At 39.5% G+C, this 27,673-nt stretch overlaps 2 protein-coding genes across 3 annotated transcripts; both read right to left on the reverse strand.

The window, feature by feature from the left end:
• Positions 1–3,426: 3,426 nt before the first annotated feature.
• On the reverse strand, positions 3,427–17,132 carry kif3b (kinesin family member 3B). 2 transcript variants are annotated; one of them, XM_042491755.1, is made up of 9 exons: positions 17,041–17,132; positions 12,263–13,770; positions 11,881–11,982; positions 10,032–10,154; positions 9,015–9,133; positions 8,547–8,663; positions 8,238–8,346; positions 7,040–7,245; positions 3,427–5,984 (listed from the first exon to the last, which is right to left on the reverse strand). In XM_042491755.1, the coding sequence occupies exons 2-9, from the start codon at positions 13,664–13,666 to the stop codon at positions 5,879–5,881; spliced, it is 2,286 nt and encodes a 761-aa protein (XP_042347689.1). In that variant the 5' UTR covers positions 13,667–13,770; positions 17,041–17,132; the 3' UTR covers positions 3,427–5,878. The 2 variants fall into 2 exon arrangements, with proteins under 2 accessions (XP_042347689.1, XP_042347687.1); XM_042491753.1 differs by having other exon boundaries at positions 12,263–13,773.
• Positions 17,133–18,987: 1,855 nt separating this feature from the next.
• pofut1 (protein O-fucosyltransferase 1) lies at positions 18,988–27,651 on the reverse strand. The gene is given in 8 exon segments (XM_042492042.1): positions 18,988–19,865; positions 20,132–20,374; positions 22,120–22,312; positions 23,150–23,262; positions 24,274–24,456; positions 25,817–25,899; positions 25,902–25,937; positions 27,458–27,651. Coding segments are annotated over 8 exon segments (1,185 nt in total). The 5' UTR covers positions 27,597–27,651; the 3' UTR covers positions 18,988–19,670.
• Between the last annotated feature and the right edge of the window lie 22 nt (positions 27,652–27,673).

Consider the following 27,673-nt stretch of genomic DNA (forward strand, 5'->3'; position numbering starts at 1 on the left):
ATTGATATTACATATATTTTTTAAAGCTTTGGCTAAAGACTTGAAAACGTGTATTTTTTGCACAGAGCAATACAGGTGTGTGTAATATTACAGCGAGCCCTAATGGTTAAATAACCCCAGAGAGACAGGATATCCTACCATCTTGTTATCACTGAATTGTCTTTAATCATCAAAAGAAACTAAACAAGTTAAAGACATGGCCAGCCACAGACAGAAGTACATCGGCAAAATTGTCATTGATCACATTTTAGCCTGTGCATTTACAATCATACAGAGTTACAGGAACAGTTCAACATTTTAGAAAATACGCTTAGTTGTTACTCTGAAGTCTAGTCTGTTTGCTGAATTCAGAGGTTTTTGTGTGTCTGTGAAGGCAGCGTAGGCACAGCTCTAGATAAGTTCTTTTTTTCCTCAGCAGCAGTTTGAGACTCCCAAATATAGATAATTGATCTGCCGAGCTGTTCCGAACTGATCAGATCAGATCCATGGATGAGAGGGGCGGCTACTTGTGGGTGAAAGCAAACTTTTGACCCAGCAGTATGAACGGTTACATTTCATTTTCAATTGCGTTCTGCTGCTCCATCTGTGTCTGGAGTATGTTCTGCATTCCGACAGTGTGGTGCTGTATATATCTGTATATAAAATTAATGAATCTTCTATATTTATGATTAGGACTGATGTTGATTATTAATGTATTGATATTACATATATTTTTTAAAAGCTTTGGCTAAAGACTTGAAAACGTGTATTTTTTGCGCAAAGCAATACAGGTGTGTGTAATATTACAGCGAGCCCTAATGGTTAAATAACCCCAGAGAGACAGGATATCCTACCATCTTGTTATCACTGAATTGTCTTTAATCATCAAAAGAAACTAAACAAGTTAAAGACATGGCCAGCCACAGACAGAAGTGCATCGGCAAAATTGTTATTTGGCTATAAAAACCAGCACATAAAGGTTGGTCACAAAAGTCTTAGATATGGAGTTTGGATCCAGTGATGTAGCTATGGGATACAGATGCAGAAGTATTCACATTTTAGCAAATTCCTATAAACGATCACTCACACAACCAAAGAAATTACTCAAGCTTGCTAGAATCATGCGGCAGCTATACAGCATTGCAGTGAGTTACATAATTGGGCCTTATACTTAAGATTATGTTTATGTTTATGAAACCAAATGTACAGTGAACATGTAAATACTAAACTGTGATGTGAATCAATCTCAATGAGCTGTCTCCACGCTTCCCCCAAAAATCGACAATGTGCAATAATGTGAGAACTTAAAAGCATTTTTTTGAGTGTGTGCACAAAGAAAAGCCTGTACCTTGCTGAATACAAAAGAAGACAAAATAGTTCATGTGTGATGCAAAAAATAAAAATTTTAACATTAAATTACAAAGCTGAAAAAATAAAACAATAATCTATTTTAAAGGAAAAAAACCTGAATAGAAAAATTATATCTACATCTGTATATAAAAAAAAGAAAGATTATAAGTTAGATTTATCAATATGGAAACCCCTTTTTGTACTTTTTTTTTTTATATATCTGCAAAAGTGACTGAGGATTGCCTATCAACATGTCTATATTCATTATTACATGTCTAAATACATAAGGTATGCAGACATGGGTCAAACAGCAAGAGACGACAAGAAATTCTTTAGTTTGAAGTACTTTTGATTTTTAACAACTGAGATGGACTTGACGGCTCTCAAACAAAGAGTACAAACTGCACTGTTACTAGTATTTAATATCATTTGCCATTTGACCCCGGCCTGTTGAAATGTCACAGTGGGTTGTGAAACCCTACACAGTAGCAGCGAGCGGACAGCACACCCCTCACAGTTAGAGAATGGGGAACAGAGAGCAGCAGAGAGGCAGGCTGAACCACGGGGGTTAAAACTGCATATTTGTCATCTGGAGGCTGACAAATGGAATGATTTGTGTATTCAGATAAAGACTTCCGTAGTGTTTCGACTTGAGTTTTGTGGCACCACCACAGTACTGCAGAGAGCTCAGCACTCCCCCTAGGTTTTTTTCCCGTTAGACCAATCACTTCTTTCCACGGACCACTCAGGCCAATACAAAGGCAGATGAGGTAAAAGAAGAAAACAGAGGGGGGGATACATGACCCTCTGCGTGCCTTGACATCCTGTGGCCCACATCCAGAAACCTGGGGGTGGTTGAATGCTGTGTCCAAACACTCTGCCTCTCCATATAATGAGTGCACTTTATTTTGACGGGAATGTCAGGACCGACACCTGATGCTGGAATGAATGAGGAGATGAAAAAAAAAGAATATGGGTGCACGCTTCAAATAAAGGAGCAGAGATTAAGGACACAGGTTAAGGCAACTTGGAACCCTGATGAATCGGAGGCACATTCCAGGACAGTGATTCTGAAGTGACCCATCGATCTGCTAAGATGTCTGGGGGGCCAGCTGCAAAGTCCTGTGAGCTGGAATGTGACCATACAGTACTGGGTGTGTGAATGTGTTGAGCTCTCTCCCATCGTTCCCCACCTCCACCTCGTTTTGCCTCCCAGAAAGAACAGCATCTACTGATTACAGCAACTTATGACAAGAGGCCACGTCTGTAGTGTGCTTCACTTTCTGGCCTGTGCATTTACAATCATACAGAGTTACAGGAACAGTTCAACATTTTAGAAAATACGCTTAGTTGTTACTCTGAAGTCTAGTCTGTTTGCTGAATTCAGAGGTTTTTGTGTGTCTGTGAAGGCAGCGTAGGCACAGCTCTCGATAAGTTCTTTTTTCCTCAGCAGCAGTTTGTGACTCCTAAATATAGATAATTGATCTGCCGAGCTGTTCCGAACTGATCAGATCAGATCCATGGATGAGGGGCAGCTACTTGTGGGTGAAAGCAAACTTTTGACCCAGCAGTATGAACGGTTACATTTCATTTTCAATTGCGTTCTGCTGCTCCATCTGTGTCTAGAGTATGCTCTGCATTCCGACAGTGTGGTGCTATATATAACTTAATGGTAAATATGTATTTCAACAGCGCTCCTAATCAATAGTCCAGCTCCAAAAATAGAAAATCTGGTCCCAAAGGCCACCAAAATCTGTTTGGTGGCAGATGTTTTAATCGTGGCAGGCCACCACAAATACAAGTGTAGGAAACCTTTTAATTGTGAAGCCAAAGCCAGAAGTTGATTAGCTTAGCATCAAGACTGGAAGTAGACGGCTAGACGTTGGAATAATTTATTGGCTGGCTACAATGAGTTATTTGTTGTCACTATGAGGTTACAAGACAACCTGTGGAAACTGCAATAGTAACCTAATTGCCTCTAGCTTCATATTTAGTGAAACGGCATGAAATTATTATCGATCTCAAAATACGCATATTTCCTAAAAATGTTGAAGCATTCTTTTAAGACATAGAACACATCCATTCAAGACTAAAAGCTCAATTCAACCGGAGCTTTATGAAACAAAAAGTTTGACGTAAAGACACACACACATAGATATATAGCCAGACATACAACAACACACCGACAAACACACACGCAAATAGCCGCCTAGTCCATGTGTCTTCACGTCAACCCCATCACCCCTCCCACCAACGTCCACACTTACATTGAAAAGACTAAAACACCCAATACAGATCTGGGACGATGAGAGGAAGAAGTGCATTGAGGATACTGCAGTCCATCAAGGGTGGTTAAGCCCACCTTCATTAATTCTATACATTAAAAACATTGTGAAATGTATACATCAATCAGCCAAAACATTTAAACCACTGACAACTGAAGTGAATAACATCAATCATGGCGTTGTAATGCAATGTTCTGCTGGGAATCTCGGGTCTTGACATTTACGTAGATGCCACTGGACACACTCCACCCATCCAAACACTGTTAGAGACCAAGTAGCCTCCTTGTGGCAACAGTACTCCCCAATGGTAGTGGCTCCCTTAGCAGGACAGTGCACCATGCCACACTGCAAAAACTACTCAGGAATGGCCAAAGGAACTTGACAAGTAGAACTTGAGAGATCTGATCAAGCATCCGTGGGACGTGCTGGTACCTCACCTCAAGATGCTCACCTGGGGATCAATAAAATATTTATGATTCTGAACCCACAGGACTCAAAGGATCAAGCGACAACACCACGGTGCCAGACACCACAGGACACCCCACACGGTACTGTGTCCATTCCTTGACAGGTCAGAGCCAAGCCTCATTCCCACTAAGGGTGTAACGATCCATCGATCTACATCGAAATATCGATTAAATGAGCAACGATCACATAACATCGATGCACAGTGTAAACATCAATCCATCTGATCCTGTTTTAGATGCGCCTTTATTTTGAAATTCTGTGTCAGTGTCACAGTGTGAAGCAGATGATGGCAAGCAGAGGATAACACTATTTAACTCTGAAATAAATCGTCAGTGTGGAAATGTTTTGTTTTCGGAGAAACTGCCGTTCAACAGACAGAGCTCATATAAGGCGTACTGATGAAACACGACGCACACACCGGACATCTCACTTCACTGACCTCTTCCTAACGTCACATTAGCTGCTCGGTTTCAACAATGTTACACTGAAAACACGTGCATTGAAATTCATCAGTGCCTGTATGTCGGGAGACACTGTGACTTAAACCAGCAGTGAGTAAGAGAGAGCATAAATAAATGTAAACTGGTAAGTCTGCTAGCCTCTAAGCTAATTTATGCTTTGTAAAATGCCATAGGCTTATGCTAGCATGTTGTATGTTGGTGAAACATGACTTACGAAAGACAGCTGTTTTGTCTGTGACTCTAGATGGTTATTATTAAGCTGAGTTTTATACTTTTGTTAAAAGATCTTCATGTTTATCCAAGTTTTGAGGATGTTGGGAGCAGTTTGTCATCAAGTCAGATAGCCCTGAAGTTTTAGGAAAAGGATCATGGTTTGAATTAAAATGAAAACATTTTTTTCCAAAAAGCGTTTTCTAACAGAACAAACCAGTTTTAATTAATTCCAATTATGTGTGTGTTGTTTTCATCTTTTCTGGCCAAAAGCAAGAGGGGGATGGCAGCTTCTCCTGTAACCAACTTTGTTAAATGTGCATATAATATCAGCTCATATCGCTTGCCTGGCCCTAAACTGAATCAAATCATATTATGGCAGACTTTGTGATATCGACAAATATCGAATCGTCTTCCACAGTATCAATATCATATCGTATTGTGATGAAACTAGAGATTTACACCCCTAATTCCCACTGCACAAAAAAACATTTAACATCTGGCTTTTTAATGCAATGGGAACGGGTACGATTGGCATTCACACTTGGGTCAAATGTCTCTGCAGCAGTCACAGGTATTTATTGCCTCCAGCTGCGATTGGCATTGATAGAAACGTGGTTATTTCAGCTCCTTAACCGTCAAGATGCAATGAAGTGCTGTCACTAATTATTGTCCAAGGGTTCCCCGCAGAACATTGCATTAGAACATGATGATCAAAGTTATTCACTGCACAGGTCAGTGGTTTCAATGCTTTGGCTGATCTGTGTACATATATGTATGTATATAAGACATCAGTGGCATTAAGCCAAACATAAGTAAAGGTGACAGCAGTGTAGAGTGATGTGAGGCTTCATGCGTGGCAGCTGTGCCTGTGTTGTACTGACTCACTCTCAGGACATGGGTTTCAAATCTCATAGATGAAAAGCTTACGTTAACAGCTAGTAGTGGTGTGGTTACAGTTAAAACCTACAAAGCAGCATTAGTCTTTTTTTTTTCCTCTGTCGTTTGCAGAATCCAATGTTCTGTGACAAAAGATGACTCAGACAAAACAAAACTCTCAAAGTTGAGTCCCAAAGTGGAAAGGTGCACAAGAAGGGTTGGTGGTGATATTAGTGGTAGAAGCTCTCACTTGGGCACCAGGCCGCGGGATTGTGGGTAAAGCGGGGATCCTGGGCTTGAGGGGCTGAATGGAGAGGTCGGGGTGCTCGACTTCTTGCCTGTTCTTGGTCGACTGAGTGATAGAGAGATAATGTAAAAGGGTTAAAGAGACTGTGGAAAAGGTTATGGGGCTACACATTTTAAAGTCTAATTTCCATTTTCTCTTATTTCTTTGCTTCCTGACCAAATGAACATAATGTACAGATATTCCACTTGCTTTGCTTGTGGGCCACATCTGCAAAATGTCAGGGGGCCAGGGGCCAGTCGTGCAGCCCTATACATATTCCAAGGATTTCAAAACAGGGTTTTAGGAAATCTCTAGGGTTTAAGGACAGTTGTAGGACATTTTAGGATTTTAGGACATTTCTAGTATTTCAAGGACATTTCTAAGATTTTAGGACATTTCTAAGATTTTAGGACATTTCTAGTATTTCAGGACATTTCTAAGATTTTAGGACATTTCTAGTATTTCAGGACATTTCTAAGATTTCAGGACATTTCTAGGATTTCAGGACATCTCTAGGATTTAAGGACATGTTTAGGATTTCAGGACATGTCTAGGGTTTTAGGACATCTCTAGGATTTCAGGACATATCTAGGATTTCAGGACATGTCTAGGGTTTAAGGACATTTTTAGGACATTTCTAGGGTTTTATGACATGTCTAGGGTTTAAGGACATTTTTAAGACATTTCTAAGGTTTTAGGACATTTTTTAGGATTTAAGAACATTTCTAGGGTTTTAGGATGTTTCTATGTTTTAAGGACATCTTTAGGATGTAAAGGCATTTCTAGGATGTAAGGACACTTGAAGGATTTCAGGATATTTCCATGATTTTAGAACATTTCTAGGGTTTAACTATGTTTCTGGGATTTTAGGACATTTCTAGGATTTTAGGATGTTTCGATGATGACAATTTTAAGACATTTTAAGGGTTTTTGGACATTAGGGGCTTAACCAGGTCTTCTGTGGATGGTGATATTTTTACTTTGAGTTATATAATGCTTGGGGGGGATTCAGCCCACAGGCTGTAAATTGAATATCACTGACATAATGCAAGCACCAGCCTAACCACAGTGTACGTCATGTCAGAATTAACTGAACTTGAGGTCTTGACAGTTTGCCTTACCCAGACTTTGGTTTCTTGAGGCTGCCGCTGGCGGGCGAGGTTGATCCTAAGCTGCTGTGAAAGCCTGAGGCATCTATTTGGATCTCATCCTCATCCCTAAGAGCGTTCTCGAGCACTGCCGCCACCTTTGGGGCGATAACTGGCTCCTGATAGTCTTTAGTGGTCCGAGTGGGCATCTCCATGCCCAGCATTACAATGTTTTCAGCCTGAGAGGAACAGAGCAGAAGCATTCTCATCTGAGACAATCCAAGGAACATTTTTGTGTGGTAGCTATGAATATGAACAACAGCTGAAGACGAGCACATAAAAATGCATATATTGTTTTTTACTGAATGAAAACATTGCCTGGTATACTAGAGTTAGCTTGGGCTGGGGGAATAAAATTAATGAATCTGTAAATACAAACTGTTAATTTCTTCCTATGGCACTGACATGAAAAACATTTTTGTATAAGCTGCTGCTCCTGAACTTTTGTGGACAGAAACGCTGAGTAGAGGTTGGAGTGAGTCGAAAACTGCTATCTCCATGGTGATGGTTCTAACACTACCAATCACACTGCATACAAAATACGACGTCAGTGACTGAAGAAAATTCTACCAATGCCCGACATGGTAGAAAAGTGTCGCCTAACACTTTTTTCTTTCGAAAATCCATCAAATCCACTCATCAAAAGTGTCAAGCATCCGAGCACAAACAGGCTTCACTAGGAGGGTTTGCATTACAGATTTACGCAAAACTTAACTGATTAACTTAACTGACTCATGTCGATATGTCGAAATGTCGATATAACACCAGTGCAAGATTGCTGCATTTCCACTATGCAACTTCTCTTGCGATAACATTCCAAGGAACATGGCGTTGGATGTTCAAAAAATTACCAGCTTTTTTTCTATTGCTGCCACCACACTAGCTGTCATTATTTTTAATCAAGGGCCATGTAGGCATGTTATGCCAGCAATAACGGAAAGGTGAGCCCCAAACTTCTACACCTGCAGTGTTAATGCTGCATTGCATTGTTAGGTTTTGACGTGTTCGTACATTTAAGCTTAACCCATCGGTTGTAGTAAATAAAAAAGGATGAGGAATGCAGAGCCACTGTGGCTGTGGTGTTCTATGTGAAGGACTGTTCACCTGAAGGTTTATGTGTTAATATAAAAACATTCATCAATGCAAAAGGTGAGCAGCCCATGCTGCTTACTTTGTATCTAGGGTCAGGCCTAACCATCTTCATGGCCATGCGAGCGTGGTGACTGAGAGGCCTCCTGTAGCCGACTGCAGAAAGAGGCCTGGTCATCATCTGATGGTCACTGAAGCAGACACATAGAAAATGAAATGGTGAATACAGCACTGTGGCACAATTAATTCTTCTTATTTTAGTAGCCTACAGTAGCTTCAATAATGTAATTATAAAAGCTGTTCATCCTCTCTTAAGAGTATGCTCAAGTTGAAGCACCTTTATCCTGATGAAGAACGTAAAAAAGCATGTTATGAATATTCTGTAACTTACTCCTCCATGCGTGTGATGGGCTTCATTTTCCAGTATTCATCCTCCTCATCAAAATAAGCCCTGTTGACTATTTTGTTCTTTTCCTCTAAGGGGATGAAGTTCTCAATGATCAGATGCCTGAGAGAAAAAAAAAAAAATAAACAAAAAAGGAATGAGACAGAGGCAGTAAAGACACAACAACAACAAGACAACACACACATACCCCAAATTTCCCTGCTCATTTGCCAGCAAAATATCAGCTAGACTTTCCCTGGCTGTAAGGCTGCTGCTAAAACTAAAGACGTACTTATTCATTTTTGTGTGCCTGCTGTCCCGACAAAGTGTAAAGAAGCATGAAATCAGATGTAGTTTGGACATTGTTACAGTATACGTTTCCCTCCTCTGCCAGGGCAGATGGTGTACATAACAGACATAATATTGATCTATGTCTTTGTGCCAGGACAACAGTATAGTATGCAGGCTCCCTACTTGAGTTTGAGGTCCCTGGTGAGTTCGTTCTGGTTCTGTTCCAGGTCCTGGCGCTCCTTGATGTGTGCCTCCTGGATGTCATGGATTTCAGCCTTCACGGCCTGCAGCTTAGCAAACAGCTAGAGGGCAAAGAAGGAGAGAGAAAACAAGGTACCATGATGGATATGGGAAAGAGCTTTAACCCTTTGAAACCTGGACCGACATCACTTTTCTTGTGCTGCGTTTAGTCTTTCACAAGTATTTAAATCTTTGAGCCCTGAGTAAATTGGTTTGATTTATTTCTAAATCATGTAAAAGGCAATGACTAACTTGGCAAAATGGCCCATGATTTGCAAGAAATTAGTAATATGGAAAACTTTTTTTTCTAAAACCTAGGGAAAAATCTCTTAAACTAATCAGTATTTATTATATATAAATAATTATATATGTAAATATAATCATCTTACAGAATTATTATACATTTTTATTTCAAGCTTTTTTTATTTATATGAGGGTGTTTTTTTGAGCTGATTTTCAAGTAATTTTCAAGTAATTTTTGTACTTTTTTTAATAAATATCTTGTCATTTTGGGGGTCATTTTTTCTTAAAAGTTGCTCATTGCCTTCCTCCCATATTTTTCATGTTTGCCTGGGTTTCAAAAGGTTAAGAATATTAAGCCTTAGACACCTGACCGTCATAGGGGAATTATACACTATCCAAATAGACAAAGTCAGCAGTCTATTCTTACCTGATATAAAATAGGACCTGACCTACTTACTTGAAAGGGCTCACTAGATATATATAAAGCCTCACAAGAACTGATCAGGCTTTCAAAATTAAATAGTCATGCTGTATCTCTGCTTTCAAAAATGATCAAATGCTCAAAGGTAGCAGTTTATCTTTATGTCCTTAAAATATATTAGTTTATTACAGCTGCCAGGACTGGATATGCATGTAGAAAATTGTGTCTTGTGCCACTGTGGATGGAGGACACGAGGGAAAGACATCAATCAGACTGCTCAAAGTTGCAGCTGCTACCTTTTTCAGCTTCTTGGTTTTGATGTCGACCTCCTGCTGCAGAGAACTGTAGGTCTCCTTCAGCTCCAGAGTCTCTTCGTCACGACTCTCCATCTGCTGCTGCATCTCTCGCTCTCGCCGTTTCTGGATTCACACACGGACCAACACAATCATAGATGTTAACACCTGTGCTCTGTGCGTAATGAGGCTACACAAAATAAGGTTGTAAAGTGGTACACAGGCAGTTAAGTAAGGGATAGTGTACAGAAAAATAATAATCATCATCAACAAATAATGGCCTACAGGGCACCAAGGACCACAGTGTTAAATGCAGGACTGGGGAGATAAGGGCTAATAATGACTATTGATACACGAGGGAAGGGAAATTGCTACTAACAATAAGATGAGTGCTTGGATATTGGCTCTTAGTTAAATCTAATCTTGTAGCCACTTCAGCAGCTCATGAAAGCCTGTCTGAAGGTTACTGTGAAAGACTATGAGACTTTCATGTCGCACTTTGGTTGCCAAAGATTGTTGCCATGTAGACTTTAAGGTATATTAAGTATACAGCTGATCTGGGACCTGGGCCCTATTCTTCAAACATGGACAACTGAATAAGCTTGATACAATTTTTGAGGATTTAACAAAAGTCTGGATTTTTTTTTAGTTCCTCAAACGTGGATAAAAATGTATGTTTGTCTGGCTTTTTAGGGTGAACACCATACATGAGATCATTTTCAGATACATATGATTCCTTTTTTTAGAGGGACGATGCTTTTAGAGAAGGTTCTTAAGCATATTATTTGGTGTCATTATGAATGTAAACATTTTATTGTTTTTTTTTATTTTTTTATTTTTACACTTGTAATATAAGGTATTGCAATATTCAGCATATTGCAACATGTTTAAAATCACAATGAAATTATATGTTGACTAAAGTATCACACGTTATCATATACTGAAGCTTCTGATGATTCCCACTCCTAGTTGACAACTATAGAACTGAGGTCTTAATCATACGAAATAAACAAAATCTTTTTCAATGGAGGTCCCTGGAGCAAAATCTTATTAAATGGTAGTCTGTGACCTCATGTGTATCAATTTAGAGGTCCCTGACATGAAAAGGGTTGAAAACCTTTGATTTACACTCACAGAAATCTTTGAAATATTCCTCAGTTTCTAGGGCTGCACCTGACCCAGAATTATGACAGTCAATTCAGATTCGGCTGTTCAATATGAATATTAAATGATTTGTTTTGTTTTCCATACAAAGTTTCAGAGACTGGGCTCCCCAGGACGTTCAGTGTGACAGCGGCATTTACGTCACATAGCTAACAAGCTGACTGCACTAAGAACTGGCTAAAAATAAACAACATTTTTTGCCGACACTAGATTTTAAACAAAAGCCAGAGACTGTATCCTATGAACTTGCTGTGAGCTATAAATACACCATGTCTTTACCTTGTGTTGCGTGAAAGCCAAGAGCACTCACACCGCAACAAAATCTGCACCGAAAAAATACGGCTCGACTTAAAGCAGTCTCAGTTGACTAAGGGTCTCTGACTGATAATTTGACTTTCAGTAGGCAACCCTAATAGTTTAATACAAAAAAAGTGAACCAAAGTTCCAAGAGGGCAAAATGCTACCTCAGTCCCCTGCACAAGGACTGTGTATGTCACTTGTACGTCACATCAAATCGTAACTTCTCAACCTGTTTATAAACCAAACTGTAACTCCTGTGAACTCTTACATCCATATAAAAAAACCAACTATTCAGTAACCAGTGATCACATATTTCTTGACTGATTTGAGGCCTTCAAACAGTTACTCTGACTAAGAGTAAAGTTCCGTTAACAGATGTTTGGTATACCTGTTCGGCGATTTCCTGCCTCTTCATCTCCAGCATTCTCTGTTGCTCATTGGTGTGATCCACAATGTTCTTCCCCCCTACCAGGAGCTTACTCTCCATCGCCTGGGTTGAGAAAGAAAAAAGAAGGATGAAACCAATTCAAGTCACTGGCTCGAATACATTTCACCAGTTGGGTTGCATGAAAATTAGACAATATTTGACCAGAGCAACATAGTCTATTGACTTATGAGACAATCCGCTGGCTTGTATGCGCATTTAAAATTAGACAAATTAGTTATTAAATCCAATCATACTAAACCTGCTACACCATCTATTCGAATCAAATCAATCAAAAAATTATTGGATGAACAGAAACACACCCAGTTTGGCAAAACTGACTTACCTTCACTTTGGCTGCAAGCATCTCTCCGGCCTCCTTCTCCCTCCTCAAATCTTCCATTTTCTTCTCTTTCTCTTTGAGAAGCCGAGTTTTCTCCTCAGCCACCAGACTGTGATCCTCCATGATCGCCTTTCTTTCTCTCTCCAGCTTCTCCTGCTGCTCCCGCCAGTAATCCCCTTTGTCTTCCCCATCTTCATCATCGTCCTCGGTCTCTCCATCCTCCAGATCCTCACCATCGCTCCCCTCTCCAGCTCTCCTCCTCTGCCTCCTCTTTTTCTTCTTTCCTGAGCGCTTTTGCAGTTGTTCCTTCAGCCTGGCGATCTCCTCCTGAAACTGCCTGAGCAGGGCGTCCTTGGGGTCCTCGTTGATGCGTGGTTTATTCTTGATGTTCTTAGCCCTGTTGGAATAACGCAGCGTCGTCAAGGTCTCCTCTACATTGTAGGATGCCGGGCCGATGTTGGCGACCATGACGGTGCGGGCATTGCCCCCCAGAGAGTCCTGCAGCAGACGGGTGAGTTTGGAATCTCTGTACGGGATGTGGCTGCTCCTGCCATCCACCAGAGCTGATATCACGTTCCCCAGAGCCGAAAGCGACAAATTGATCTTTGTGGCTTCTTTAAGCCGCTCCCCCTGAGCGCCAGTCTTGGTCTGCCTTTCACTGCCAGCTAAATCTACCAGGTTTAGTTTGCCGACTCTGATGTGGTTCTCCCCGTCAACACCCAACTCACTACACTCAACAGTGATGACAAAAATGGCATGAGAACGGGAGCTGTGTTCATTCATGTTTGTGGCACCCACTGAACGATTCTGGTTGCCCACATTCATGACATGCTCTATCTCCCGCACACTCTTGGTGACGAATGATGAAAGGTCTTTAACATAAACACCCGTGTCAGGCCTCTCCCTGAGCTCAAGACGACGTGCCTGGTCTTTGGAGAGCAAGTCTCTGATCTCCTCTTGGTAAATTTCTAGATAAGATGCTCGCACCAGGTACTGCTGATTCTGGGAGCGTGAGATGTGAGTGAAGATATGTTCAAAGGAGTTAGGGATCACCCCCCTCCTCTCTGGATCATTCTTCACCCCCTCCATAGTGTACGTTTTCCCAGTACCAGTCTGCCCATAGGCAAAAATGGTCCCATTGAACCCAAGTAGAACTGAATCCACCAGGGGCCTGAAGGTTTCATCATACAAGTCTATTTGTTTGGAGTTTGAGTCATAGACTGAATCAAAAGTGAAGACTTTGGGGAGTTCGCTAGCTGAAGCCTCCCGGGGGTTCCTGACAATTATTTGGCCCAATTTGACATCGACAGTCACCACCCTGTCAAACTTGGCTTCCCGCTCTTTTTCATTCATAGGGCGACAACGGACTACCACCTTGACCGACTCAGAGCTCTTGCTCTTGGACATGTTGCAGAGCGGCTGCCAACCTGCGCGGCTTGGCACTTTGTATGCTCTGTCTTCCAAATGCAGCTTCAGGAACAGTTCACCAAAACAAGGACCCACATTGGAAACTGCTGGAGAAGACACATTTAATGATTACTACCTCACTGCAATAGCACTTGTCATGGTGACTCAAATTTATAGCATCTTACACATCTTACATAAAAATTGGAAGACTCATATAAGCTCAGTAAAATACAAAGCAGCTGACAGACACTGTTGATGAAATACAGTTGTACTCATAAATTTTTGATGAATTTGTTTGGTATTTGAATTTGTGAAGACTTAATTCTTTTTGATAATACAACTGAACATGCAGCCCACTCACAATTTGCCAAACAGCACCGAGATGCGACTTGTATCTGCCAGAACAAAATCATTTGGAGTGATAAGACCAATTTTAACTTTCTTGTCACAACCATAAACTTTATGTTTGAAAAGGATTCAAGAAGCAGGCCTATGACGAAAGGTACACCACCACTACAGTGAAGTATAGAGGTAGATTTCTGATGGGTTCTTTGGGGGGTGACCTACAGTTTCACAGTGAATTTAGTCAAACACAAACACAAATATATTTTGTTCCGATCATGATCTGAATGAAGTACTTTCATTGGTTAATTTAGAAATGAGTAAATTAAAATCATGGTTCAATATAAATAAACTATCATTAAATCGGAGCAAAACAAAAATAATGCTTTTCGGGAATGGCAGAAAAATTACACAAACAAAGGTTCAAATTGATGGGGTGGAAACTGAAAGGGTAACAGAAACCAAATTTCTAGGAGTAATAATTGATGAAAATCTTAATTGGAAACCTCACATAAAACATCTCCAGTCCAAGGTCTCAAAAACGACTGCAGTACTAAATAAAGCAAAACAGGTTCTAGATAATAACTCACTTCACATTCTGTACAGTTCTCTAGTTTCACCATATTTAACCTACTGTGCTGAGGTTTGTGGTAACACTTTCAAGAACTCTCTACAATCTCTATTCATTCTTCAAAAAAGAGCAGTTAGGGTAATAACAGAGTTGGTTATAAGGATCACACACATTCATTGTTTCTTCAATCAAAACTGTTAAAGTTCACTGATCAAATACAATATCAAACAGCACAAATCATGTTCAAAGCAAAGAATAATCAACTACCAGGAAATATTCAGGTTTGTTCAGTCAGAGAGAGGGAAAAGAGGGGATTGTTTTATTTTGAAAATGTAAAAGTTAGAACCACAAGGAAAAGCTTTTGTGTATCTGTTTATGGGGAGAAACTTTGGAACAGCCTGAATGATGAATTGAAACAATGTCCAAACACAGAGCAGTTTAAGAATAAGCTTAAAAATATGATCTTTAAAAAGTATGAGGATGCAAGTGCATAAATATCACTGAAGGTTGACATAGTTTCTCTTGTTTTCTTGTGTTCTCTTTTCTTTATTTGTTGTTTTATTTATTTATTCATTCTTCTTTAATATTTTTGTTATATTATTTGGTTGTTTTGTTTATGTTGTGATAATCATTATTACTATTATTATTATTAATTGGCAGCAGTTAAATTAATTATTGATGACTCGTGCAAGGTGAAGGGGTGGGACTAGATAAGTTTTGACTTCCTCCCACTCCATTTGGAACATGCAAATGACAAACTTATTTGACTCTCTGGTTGTTTTTGTTTTCTTTCTGTTGTTTTTATGTTTATTTGTGTTTATGTTTTTAGTTTGCACTATGTTTAATTGCTGTTTATGTTCAAAATAAAAAGAAAAAAGAAAAGAAAGAAAGAAAGAAAATTGATGGCAGAATGAATGAAGCACGCTATATCTGATTTTTTTTTCATGTTCAACTTAAGCTGTGACACCACTTTAAGTGGAATTAAAACTTTTCTGTTCATTTTTAGTGAATTAGTTTTACTATAATGCTGTAATAAGTGGAACCGTCTTGTGATTATATTACTCATTTATAGTGTTCTGTACTTTTAATTAAATGCTACACTAAGTGGATTTGAGAGCAGTTTCTGATGACACATTTTAATTTGCTGACTGTAATTTTGTTGAAAAAACAAATGCTACACTAAGTGGAACTGATAGCAATTTCTAAAGACATTTTAGTTTGTCCACTTGCTTGTTTTATCTAAAACAAAATGCTGCACTTAGTGGAATTGGGATAAGACCCATATAGAAATATATTTAGTTTTTTTTACTTTGTTATTTTGTTAAATAAATGAATAAATGAATGAATAAAATAAAATACAAAACCCATAAGAAACTCTTTGGATGCAGATAATTCTTGTATTGCATTGCAGCGCTATTAAGCTGTCAAGCATATACAATGCAGAGATTTTAATACCTTTTAAGGTATTTTTAAACCTACTTGAAGTTTGCAGCTGTGCTATGTAGGTAAATCATAAGCATAAGCAAATCATAAGAATCATAAGCATCGGATCGGGACTTGGTATCGGCAGATATTCAACATCAAATGACTTGGATCAGGAGTAAAAAAAAAAAACTTGATTGGAAAATTCCTCAAGACAACAATTTTATTATGTTTCAATATTTGATGTTATATTTGTGCTTTATTGCTATATTTATGTTTTTGGCTTTGTCTGGATGCTGATTTGGTTAGAGTGTGTAATCTCAGGAGAAAAACGGCAGCTTGGTATCCTGTCACTGACACCTGTGCTGCAGCTCTGTGCTCTCTAGTCTTGGCAACTTCTTGAAGCATTACGTTAAAACACTGGCGTTAGTTAAGCGTATTAGGATTTTTCCAGATGTCAGTAAAGACACCACAGTACGCCCCAGAACTTAGTGGCTCAGTTTGGGTTACCTGCTTAGCTAGTCCAGATAAATAACCTCTTCATAACGTTACTTGCCAACAGTGAGGAGCAGAATGTAATGTAACACGTCGGGATGCCACTCAGTTGCCACTAACTGGCTAACTGTTAACTAAATGTAACTTTAGACTGTTAACCCGCGACTATTAACTTGTAGGTTTATTTATAACCGTTGTTTTAACAATGAAAGTCTAGGTTACGAAGTGACGGTCGTTGTGAGCACTCTGCCAGCCGTGCCATAATGATAAAAGTACGTTTTTATAGCTGTTGAATATATGCTAGCAATGACTCGTCAAAGTAGCCGTTTAGCTAGCCACCGTTAGCTTCTGCAAAATGCAGCCCGTAAAGAGCCCACAAGACCGGCCTAGCAACGGCAAACACACTGGTAACCTTAGCTACAAATCTGGTACGTTAGCATAACCTGGCTAACGCTAGCAGCGAGGGCATGAATAAATACAACACATTGCCATACGAAAATACAAAGCACACTAGACACATAAAATATATGCTGGAAATACTTACTCTTCTGAGGGACACACAAAAAGTCGTTAAAGATTTACCAGTGGCAAACGTTAGCTAATCCTGAACTCCCAGTCAGCCGTTAGCCTCTGCTCATCCCCACAACGGTCCCTCTTCGCAGTGTTGCCAGATAGAGGCACAGTATACCCCAAAAGAAGTGTGTGTAAAAACATATCAATCCATACAAATATAGCGAATCTAAGCGTATATGTATTACAGTCAAGCATACAGTCGCATAAAACTTAAAACATCAACTGTGAATAACAAGGTGGCAAACGGACATGCATACTCTATTAAGATTACAAACGCAAATCTTCACATATCTGGCAACCCAATCTCCACTAGCTTGTCCAACATAGTTTAGTATATCAGCTGATTCAACTATGTTGACAGCTAAACTTTAACTCTGGGAGATAAATACACTGAGGCTGGTAGTTCTTTAAAAAATAGTGTGCTTCATTTTATTGGTGAAAAACATTATAGAAAATACTTCAAAATCATTGCATCTGCTGCTTTCACACAGAGGAACACAGTTACCACAAATCCCCGCCTGCATTAAACCCTTTGAAACCTAAGCACATTAGCTTGATTTCTTTCACATGGGAAGAAGACAACCAGCAAGGAAAGCAGAAATTACCCACAATTAGCAAGAAATTAGTAAAAAGAACAAGAAATTAGAAAGAAATTACAAATTTAAGGAATTAATTATGAAACAAACAAAAAAGAAAAGAAAAAGAAAGTTTAAAAAAAAAGTCAACCAAAACAATAAAGACTTAGCAATTCTGTTACATAATTTTAAATGTGTAGTTACGATGCTTATATACAGATTTTTAAAAATAATCTACTAATTTCTTGCAATTGTTGTTCTTGCAAAGTTGCTCATTGACTTTTTTTTCAGTGTTTTTGAAAGAAATCGCACCAATTTCACTCGGGGTTCAAAAGTTTAAATACTTGTGAAAGGCATCTGAAAGCAACACATGAAAAGTGAAAAGTTTCACAGGGTGAATCAAGTCGACCAGTGCAAATCAACTCTTTTGTTTTGTCTCCTCAAAAACATCCCTGCAACATTTGTTCATAATCGCTGAATAACAATACTGTCACCACAACATTCAGTCCAGGGGTTCCACACATTTCATCAGTTTTTGGTTCTGGGAAATTGAGAGGTGGAAAGACTGTCTCCTTCCCCCCCTATAATTAGTCTGTACAAGAGGATCAGTTACTGTACTCTCCTTGGAATGGAGGGCAGAGAGGAAAGGAAAGACCGAGCTGGAAAGATTTGGAGGGATGGAAAGGTGGAGCAAGAAAGAAAAAAGGGCAAAAGAGAGAGGGAGCGTGTGAATGCTGGCACTGCAGTCTTTTCCAGGGTTCACTGGGTCACCAGCGGTCCTGCTAATGTGTCTGGATTGCAAAGCCTGGTTGCAGCTACAGACTACGGCAGCAGCTAAAAGAAATGTAGGGAAACTTATTTCCCTGATGGAGAGGAAATAGACTTGGGCAGTATCACACTATTATGTTATACCAGGGTATTCAGAAATCCTGAAGGTATGTTTTTCAATACTGTCATAAATACAGGCGCTCCTCCATCTATTACATTCATTGTATGTAGTACACAGCACGCACCACCAGAGCTCGGTCTCCAGTCTCTACCACAGACAGTATATAAAGACGGACAACATGACAGCTCCCCCAAAGTGTAACTTTTTAGTCTGGATCGCCCCCTGGTGGCTGACTGCAGTATAAGTCATAAAGCCCACCCATCCATGTTAGTGAATGGGACATAGACCAAACTTAAAACTCAAAGTACACACCAAATAAATTTTTCCCAAAGACGGTTTCTGTCACTGAAGGTAGTTCTCATCACCCTGTTTGTTTAAGTGATCGTTATTATTATATGTTTATATGGTTTTATAAGTTATAAATTATTATATGTTTATATGGTTTTATAAGTTATTCAGTTCTACAAAAAGGGGATTTTCAGCCATGATTCACCACTGTGACAGCCAATCAAAGTACTCACAATCAATTGGGTTGCACGAAACTGGTTGGACTAGTGTTTGGGCAGGAACTCCTCCGCCATGGGTATTGCTACTGCGCAGACTCCATCTTTATACCATCTTTATATACAGTCTATGGTCTCTACTGGTGCAACTGGCAGCTGAGCTGAATGACACAGCAACAGCAGAGGGAGAAGTTACAGTGGTGGTGGGAGGAGAGGGGTTGCTAGTGCCTCATACTTAAACTGTCAAATAACATTTACCCCGGTAAAATTTCAGGAAGGTATCAAGGTGTGAAATATTACATACCGCCCAAGCCGCAAAGGAAGCAGTAAGAAGCCAAATCTTGAGCAGGAATATACAAATACAGATTTTAAAGCAGGAAAAAAACAAAAGTAGTGTTTCTTGATAACAGTGGTGTCAATGCCATAACATTTCACAGACATTACCCTACTGACCTGCTACGACATAATTTATAAACCCTTCCTCCCTTCTCACAGATTAAAACTTATTCTAAAATAGGACCGGCCTTCAAGAAACATCACGTCACATATAAACATTCTCTGCTGTCAACATGATCTGTCGCCTCCTCATGGAGAGTCCTCCAGCATTTGCACCCAGAGGATGACCACGTGACCCTCAGAGTTCTTCTTTGTGATTTAGTTTCCCAGGCTTGTCCATGCCAAAAAAGGACGAATTAAGGCCATGGACGTCCCGCTCTCTCTTCACAAAGCCAGAAAAGGAGGAGACGCAGTTGCCGATGAAGTGGTCAGCTCGACCTAAGATGTACAGGTCCATTTGGGCTGATTCTGGCTGAAGACTTACCACTTTAACCTAAAAAGCAAAAATAAAATACAGATAAAGTATGGAGGATCAAATCTGCTATAATCACTGGTTTTTACAGATGATATCACATCACTCTGATCATGGCTTCCCTCCATTGGCTCCCTGGTCAGTAAAATTTCCATTTCAGAAAAATTACATTTAAGTTTAGATGATGGGCTGGATGGCTTCTGACTTCAGCTCTTGGCAGAAACACATGGAGCCCAATATGAAGCACAAGTTACTTATGACATACCTTTAAATCCATCCAAACCCACCTTCCCCTTGAAGAGCTTTTCAATATCCTTGCTGTGGGATTCAGAGTCTGTGGCGATGTAGACAGAGCGGGCAGAGGTCTTCTTCACCCACAGTTTGACGGCCCTGCGGATCTCTGACAGGTCAGGAAGGCACATGGTCATGGTGAGGGGCAAGGCTGTGTGGCGGTTGTAGCCAACACACTGAGGAGAGGCCATGAAGTGAGGCCCTGCTTCACCGCTCTTCAGCATTTTGCAGGCATTTTGCTGTCAGGGTGGATGAATAAAAAAGATTTAGATGTGACTAAATGATGGATAGGAATAAAGAATGCAGCAGATGGCAGCCTCAGTGTTATGCTCTCCACCACCTTTTCTGTTTTTTGTTTACTTGTTCAATTTTCAGCTCAGTCACTTCATTTTACAAACTTCTCTTGCATCAACTTATATTCACCAGGGAGGAACATTTGGAGACTGTTTCACAAAGCTTTTGTTGGAGGAGCAGAATCTCTCTTTGGGATGTAAAGGGTGTTTTTTACATGGTCTTAGGAACACTTTGGAAAACCGTTGTCAGTAGACACAGTTCATAACTGCATCTACACATGCAAGTTCAGACACTACCATGGAAAATGAAAGCCTGATATCAACAACACCGCCGATTTCTCTGTACCCAAGCTCATGTGGGATGGCCAGACATGAAGTAGAAAAGTGTGCTGTGGTCTGACGAGTCTACAATTCAAATTGTTTTTGGAAATCATTTAGAGGCAAAGGACCAAACAGATTGTCACCAGCCCAAAGTTCAAAAGCCAGCATATGTGATGCTATAGGGGTGTGTTAGTGTCCATGGCATCCTGGGTAACTTGCATATTTGTGAAGGCACCATGAATTCTAACAGGTACATAAAGGTTTGGAGCAACATATGCTGCCATATAGACAATGTCTTTTTAAGGGACGCCACTGCTTAGTCTAGTAAGGCCAGGCCAAACCACATTCTGCACTTTCCAACAGTGTGGTTCTGTAGTAAAAGAGTGCAGGTACTACACTGACCTGCACACAGTCCAGACCTGTCTCCTATTTAACATGTGTGGCAAATTATGAGGCACAAAATATTACAATGAAGACCCCGTGCTGTTGAGTAACTTAATTCATATATCAAGCAGGAATGAGAAAGAATTTTACTTTCAAAACCTTGACAATTAGTGTCCTTAGTTCCTAATGCAAGTGTTGCTGAAAGAAAAGGTAATTTATCACAATGATAAGCATGCCCCTGTCCCAACTTTTTTGGAACGTGTTGCAGGCATGAAATTCCCAACAAGTGTATATTTACAAAAACAGTCAGGTTTATCAGTTTAAATATCTTGTATTTGCATTATGTCCAGCTGAATATAGGTCAACAAGGATCATTTCAGACTTTACAAAGGTGCAAATGTTGCCCAGAATCTACCATAGCTCTGCAGGGGGCAAGCTTTCTTTGCTGTCAGTCAGTAGCTGCAAACAAACTTGACAGCTTCAGCAGCTTTTTGAAAAGTGATATGAGGCAAAAAGCACTGAATATACCGTATATGATATGGGGCTCTGAATTTGATCAGTTCACTGTTTATCAGAACACAAATGAGACAAAACTTAGCTAGATAATGCACCCCGCCTCACACCGCCGCTGGACTGCTTTGCCATGAAAAGAGTGCACAGCATCTCCAGAGACCCAAAACCAAGCTGGAGATCTGATGCTGGATGGCCCCCACTAACCGCTGGATCAGCAAACTTTCTGTTGCTGCCATTACACAGCTGCTGCTGGCTACCAGCCTGCCATGATCTGCGGTACCTGAATTTGAGCTGCTGCAGCTGCTAACTGTTTCCTGGTGAAAACAAAAAAGTGATGTCTATGATATCTATGTTTGAGCAGATGTGTAATTGCCTGTATTTGAGCATATGAGTGAACATGTAAATGAAAGACATAGAGGAAACATTCCTTAAGTGTCCACACCCAAGATCATACATTGTGAAGAATATCTCACCCAGTCAATGCCAATCCTCAGGTGAATGCTGACATATGGTCTGGTCAGCAGGGTAGCAATGTGCTCCTCTCCCTCCTTAACCATCTTGTCTGACCACACCATATAGCGCTGCAGGCCCAAGTGCTCCTCTATCACTGGAAACTGGGCAGGAGCCCCAGGCAGTGCCAGGACAGGGTGCTGAGAGGGAGGGAACCTAATCAAACAGAATATGCTGGTGAAGATTCTCAGTCATACTGGTCATGGTAGGTGCTACATTGTAGGCAACTTGACTTGTCTGAGTTTCTTAACACTTTGAAATTTGGATCAATAAGCAACTTGGTAAAAAATGTTCCGCAAACTGCAAGATTTAGTAGATTTACAATTTTTTTTCTATAATGCTGAGGGAAAAAATCCAGAAAAGTATATTTAAATTACCATAGCTAGATTTTTAAAATAATTATTATCTTTTGAAGTTGCTAGTTGCCATCTTCCCATGTTTTTGAGAGAAATCAAACAGATTTGTTCAGGTTTGAAAGTGTTTAAGACATTTAGCCTCTCATCATTTGATTGGCTTCATCGGTTCAGGACTGAAGAGGCCGCTTGGATGAGAGGTGAAACATCCTCTAGAAACTCAAGCTTCTTCAGTCCAGAGGATACTGGTGAAGACTCTCATCATCCGATCATGGTAATTTGAGATTCTATAATGTAGGCAACTGCACTTGCTTGAGTTTCTTAAAAACATTTCACCTCTTATCTGAGTGGCTTCTTCAGTTCTGGGCTTAAGAAGCTGGTCAGATGAGAGGCAAAACATCTTCAAAAAAACTCAAGCAAGTCCAGTTCTCTACAATACAGCGCCTAGACCAAAACCAACAGAGGAAGCAGGAGAAGAATCTGCCTGTTAACAGCTACCTTTGATCTGGGGCTATCTTTGCCATCAAAAATCGACTGACAATAAAAACCTCAGACCCCCTTCAATCAGTCAATCAATCATTATGTTTAAGGCAAGGCTAGCAATGATCTTGATGAAGATGCTGCCTAAACATGTACTTACTTCTTCATCCACTGAGGTTGGTGGTGGGGACTAAAAGAAATACCACTGAATAAGACGGACTTGTCGAATTCCACGCCGACATAGTTCCAGAAAGGACCAAATGGGTTGCCGTCCTGAAAATGAATCAGAATCATCCGTTTATATCAGAGCAATGACACAGTAACAATAGTGTCATAATTTTGAGTTTGGCTTGATGAGCCACCAGAGGGCAGCATCTCAATCCCGACCTTGTAATCACCATAATTTATTGATGAAGAGAGTCTGGAATGCATCCACTTTCGAGTAAAGCACATTTATTCTTCTTTACTTTCATCTTCACTTGTTATTTTAAATCTTTCAGGAAAGAGAGATATACAGGGTTCATATATATTTCTCCCCATACATTTCCATGACTTTTCCTGGACTTTGAGGCAAATTTTAAAGACCACACATTGTCTGAAATTACCATCGATACTCCTTGACAGTTCTTCTATATGACTATGTAATAGCTTTTGTAAATATATATTATTTATATTATAATTTTATTTATTTAGGCGGCTGTAATTTTTTAAGAACTGGGGAGGGACTTATGTTTTTTTATTTCGACCTAGGGGATGGGCATACAACTTGAAATGGCTGTATTTCATATTTATTTCACCACAGACTTTTTCTAGAAAAACCTTTCCCTTTAAACATTTTTAATTTATTTTTAAAGAAAGAAATGGCTTCTAAAAAATAAATAAATAAATAAAGTTTTTGGTATGGTCTGTGGGCTTGGAAGGCATTTTGTCTTTAAAAGTCACCAATAATTACACCATTTATCACAGCCAGAGACTGTTAAAACAGAAATTAGCATTGTTTTTTTTTAAATTTCAAATGGTCCTTGAACACACCATGTGTTATTATACAGATTTATGAAACAGAATTCCAGTCAAAAAAACTTTCAAGGTGTATGTAGTTTTATATAACAGTTTCAGGCCAAGAAATTGTTATTTGCAGCTTCATGAATTTTCCAGGTTTTTCATGACTATAGGAACCCTGAATAAGTAGATGATCTGAAAGCAGCAACTAAAACACAACAGATTATCATACTTTCATTGAAGCTACCTGACATCCATCAATCATCCACTCAGCTGGAGCCTCACCTTCATGGGGCAGGATTTCTTGTCTGCACTCCGCTGTGCAGCAGTCTCAAAGCAGTAGGCTTTCCTTTGTGTTGAGGGCCAGTATTTGGGAGCCAGCTTCTCCATGAAGTCCTCCAAACTGACCACGCGGTGGTAGGCAGACAAGGCCTCCAGCTGGAAGAACTCACTGTAGGGAACATGGATCTGAATGGAACAGAAAAAGGAAAGAATGGAATGAACACTACAGTTTAATTCAGATTTAAAAGATAAGCCCGGTGGTATTGAAACATTTTTATTTTCAAAATATCCCATGAAATACCAAAGCCAACTATTAGTTAGATAGACAGTTAGACTGTCTTAGCACTGCTCTTAGCACATTAGTTTCTACAGAAGATGTAACTCTTCAATTATGGGTCATTTTCATATTTAAAAAACAGGCTCAGAGCATTTCTTAGGGACTATTTTGAGCTACAGAATTGGTGTTCTAGTTTTATTTCCAGCAGCAGGATAGTGTATGTGGGACTGACTCAAAATAAACTAGTGTGTGTGTGTGTGTGTGTGTGTGTGTGTGTGTGTGTGTGTGTGTGTGTGTGTGTGTGTGTGTGTGTGTTCATGGTACTGAAGGATCAAATGACCCAGTGTAAAAATGTGACCCATCAATTTTGTTTTTAATGCTTTTTGGATGATGACGGCACACATTGATGAGATATATCGGGCTTTGGGTATACACACAGAATATCTGTGAGTAGGTTGTTGGTTTTGGTCTTTCTGCTCACTTTTCTGAAATGCTGACCCCCTGTGAGCCAACATGCAGCCTTAGATCCTAAGGTGGGTCGGACTCCTGGTCATTCCAAAGTTGAGGCTCAAATCTAAAGGAGACCGTGCTTTTGCCATTAGGACCCCTCGACTTTGAAATGACTACTTTAGGAAAGACGGCTGCAAAATCAGTGACATCTTTTAAATCACTTCTTAAAACTGAATATCATCACCATCTGTCATTTGTGCCAAGATATTTCACCCTGTTACACAGATCAAGATTATTGGCAGACAGTTAAGGTCATTTTGTGGTTTTGATCTGTCACTCTTCTTTTTTGTTAAATTAAGGTAATACTCTTGTAACTTTTAATTAATGTCTTGCTTTTCTTGGGGGGGGGGGGGGGGGGGGGGGGGGGGGGGGGGGGGGGGGCATTTCATCTTTAGTTTCACACTACTGTCCTTCCACGTGTTTAAAAGAAATAAAGCCAACTTGCTCAGGATTCCAAATGGACACTATTACTGTACTGTGTTTATTCAGTGCATATTAGAGTTATTGTCTATTCACAGTTTCTTTTTAAACTGTAATTTGTAGTTTATTTTTTCAGATATTGTATTTTTATTTTTTAACTGTCTTTATTTCTTACCTGTTTTTGTGATTTACAAGACTTGGTTGCTGTAACACTGAAAGTTCTCTTTTGAATGAATAAAATACTGCAAGTATCTACATTATAAATAATCAGATGTGTGTGATTGCAGTCAGTGACAGGCTGTCAGTGTCAATGTCTATTGGTTCACTGACAGTACTCACATTGGTGTAAGGGGGTGTGTGGTGGCGGTACACTATCCACGGAGGGACTGCCAGGGTTCGGTTCAACATCTTTGCAAAGGCAACGATCCAAGGAAGTGATCTGCCTGGTTCCCAAAGCGACCTGAACAATAACGAGAAAGACAATGAGAAATGATGATGGTGTGTGCAGGGCAGAGGATTAGAACCTGACAGCATGGTGCACCAACAACAACCTGTTCTTTAACACCAAAAAGACCAGGGAGATACGGTAAGGACAACACACAGCCCCGTCTCCATTTACACAGAGGCTGTGCAAAGAGTCAACAGCTTCAAGTTCCTCGCACTGAAGGGTAGAGTATCCGCACCAATTGTGCATGACAGCCCTCCAGCCTGTGGCACTGAGTTCCCATCACTAGAACATCTCTAGAACACTCGCTGTCTGGGAGGTAGGGTTTTGCATCTTCACTGGTCACAAAATATGATTCAACTGTGATTATCATGCCATTGATTCAATTCCATTCGACAAAGTATCACAATGCATTTGCATCCTCAGTTTTCTATATTAATGCAAATGGATACTTTTTCCGTCAATAAAGCAGTCAGAAGAATATGAACTCCCCTTTTTATTAAAGATTTCTTTATTTTATTCTTTATTTTAATTATTGACAAATGTTATTATTATTATTATTTTTAATGGGGGGGTTGTCTTTTTGTTTTTAATATGCATTGTCTTTGAGAATGTGGAGAGCACTAAATACAATTAAAATCTTGTTTAAAAAAATAAAATTGAAATCTTCAAACAAAACCTGCCGCTTGTAGCAACTGTCTTCTGCTCTAGGAAAGAAAACTGAAAGTCACAAACATGACTTTAGTCAAAACACAGCAGACAACAGGAATATTCGAAATAGTAAATACCAAAACACATCAAACTTTTTATCAGTGCAGTGTACTTCTTCATAAAAGAAAATATTTAAATGTTAAAATTAAAGAAAATAAAATAAGATGAAATGAAATACATTTTTTAAAAAAGCCTTCGGTCTACATGTAGCTCCTATGGTTTACCAATGTTTGGGTGCAGTGATCAAAGTTGTAGTGTTAAAATTACAATTTAAATAGTATAAAATATATAGTTTATAGCTTATAATATGTGTGAAATGAAAATTTCATTAAAAAACGGGGAGTGGGAAAAATACAAGCAGGAATATGAGAAAAATATGAGAAACTAAAAATAAATAAATAAAAGATACCTAAAATATAAAAATAATTTAAAATAGTATTATTTACGTTCTCAAGTGCTAAAACAATTAAAACACACTTAGTTTCATCATAAAACCATAAAGTGATAAGTGCTGTAAGTATCAAACCATGACAAAAAGAAGGGTTTGGGTCGGGTTAATATGAGGGACACACATTGGCGGGGAAACGGTTTTGGACCGGCGTCTGTCTAACGGTAAGGATTCAAATGTTCTCGAAGTAGAAATGTTATGAACATAATTCCTCTCTAAATTACTGAACACCTGTGTTCAGTTTTAAACGATAAGTAGCGTTATTTCTGTCCTTCAAAAAACTCCCCTCTCAACTTCTGAATGAAGTTTGGAGGTTCGCTAGCTAACACACAACACGATGAAAATACCAACGTAACGGCTCTAAAGAAGTATTTACCCATGCAGGGGCAATACAACACGTAGCCATTGTGATCCCATGTCAGTTCTTCAGCAAAAGTCCGACAAATTTGCAGTAAAAGTGATGAAAGTAAACACGTCAGAGTGAGAACATGACGCGTTTGTTGTTTAACCGCCATTGTGGTTCATTTTATGTCCCAGAATGCACCGGCTTTCCGTCTGCTTCTTCTTTGGCTTTATTGAAGATTTTAAGCGA

This window comes from Plectropomus leopardus, chromosome 8, assembly GCF_008729295.1.
Source record: "Plectropomus leopardus isolate mb chromosome 8, YSFRI_Pleo_2.0, whole genome shotgun sequence".
In the NCBI taxonomy this organism is placed as follows: Eukaryota; Metazoa; Chordata; class Actinopteri; order Perciformes; family Serranidae; genus Plectropomus; species Plectropomus leopardus.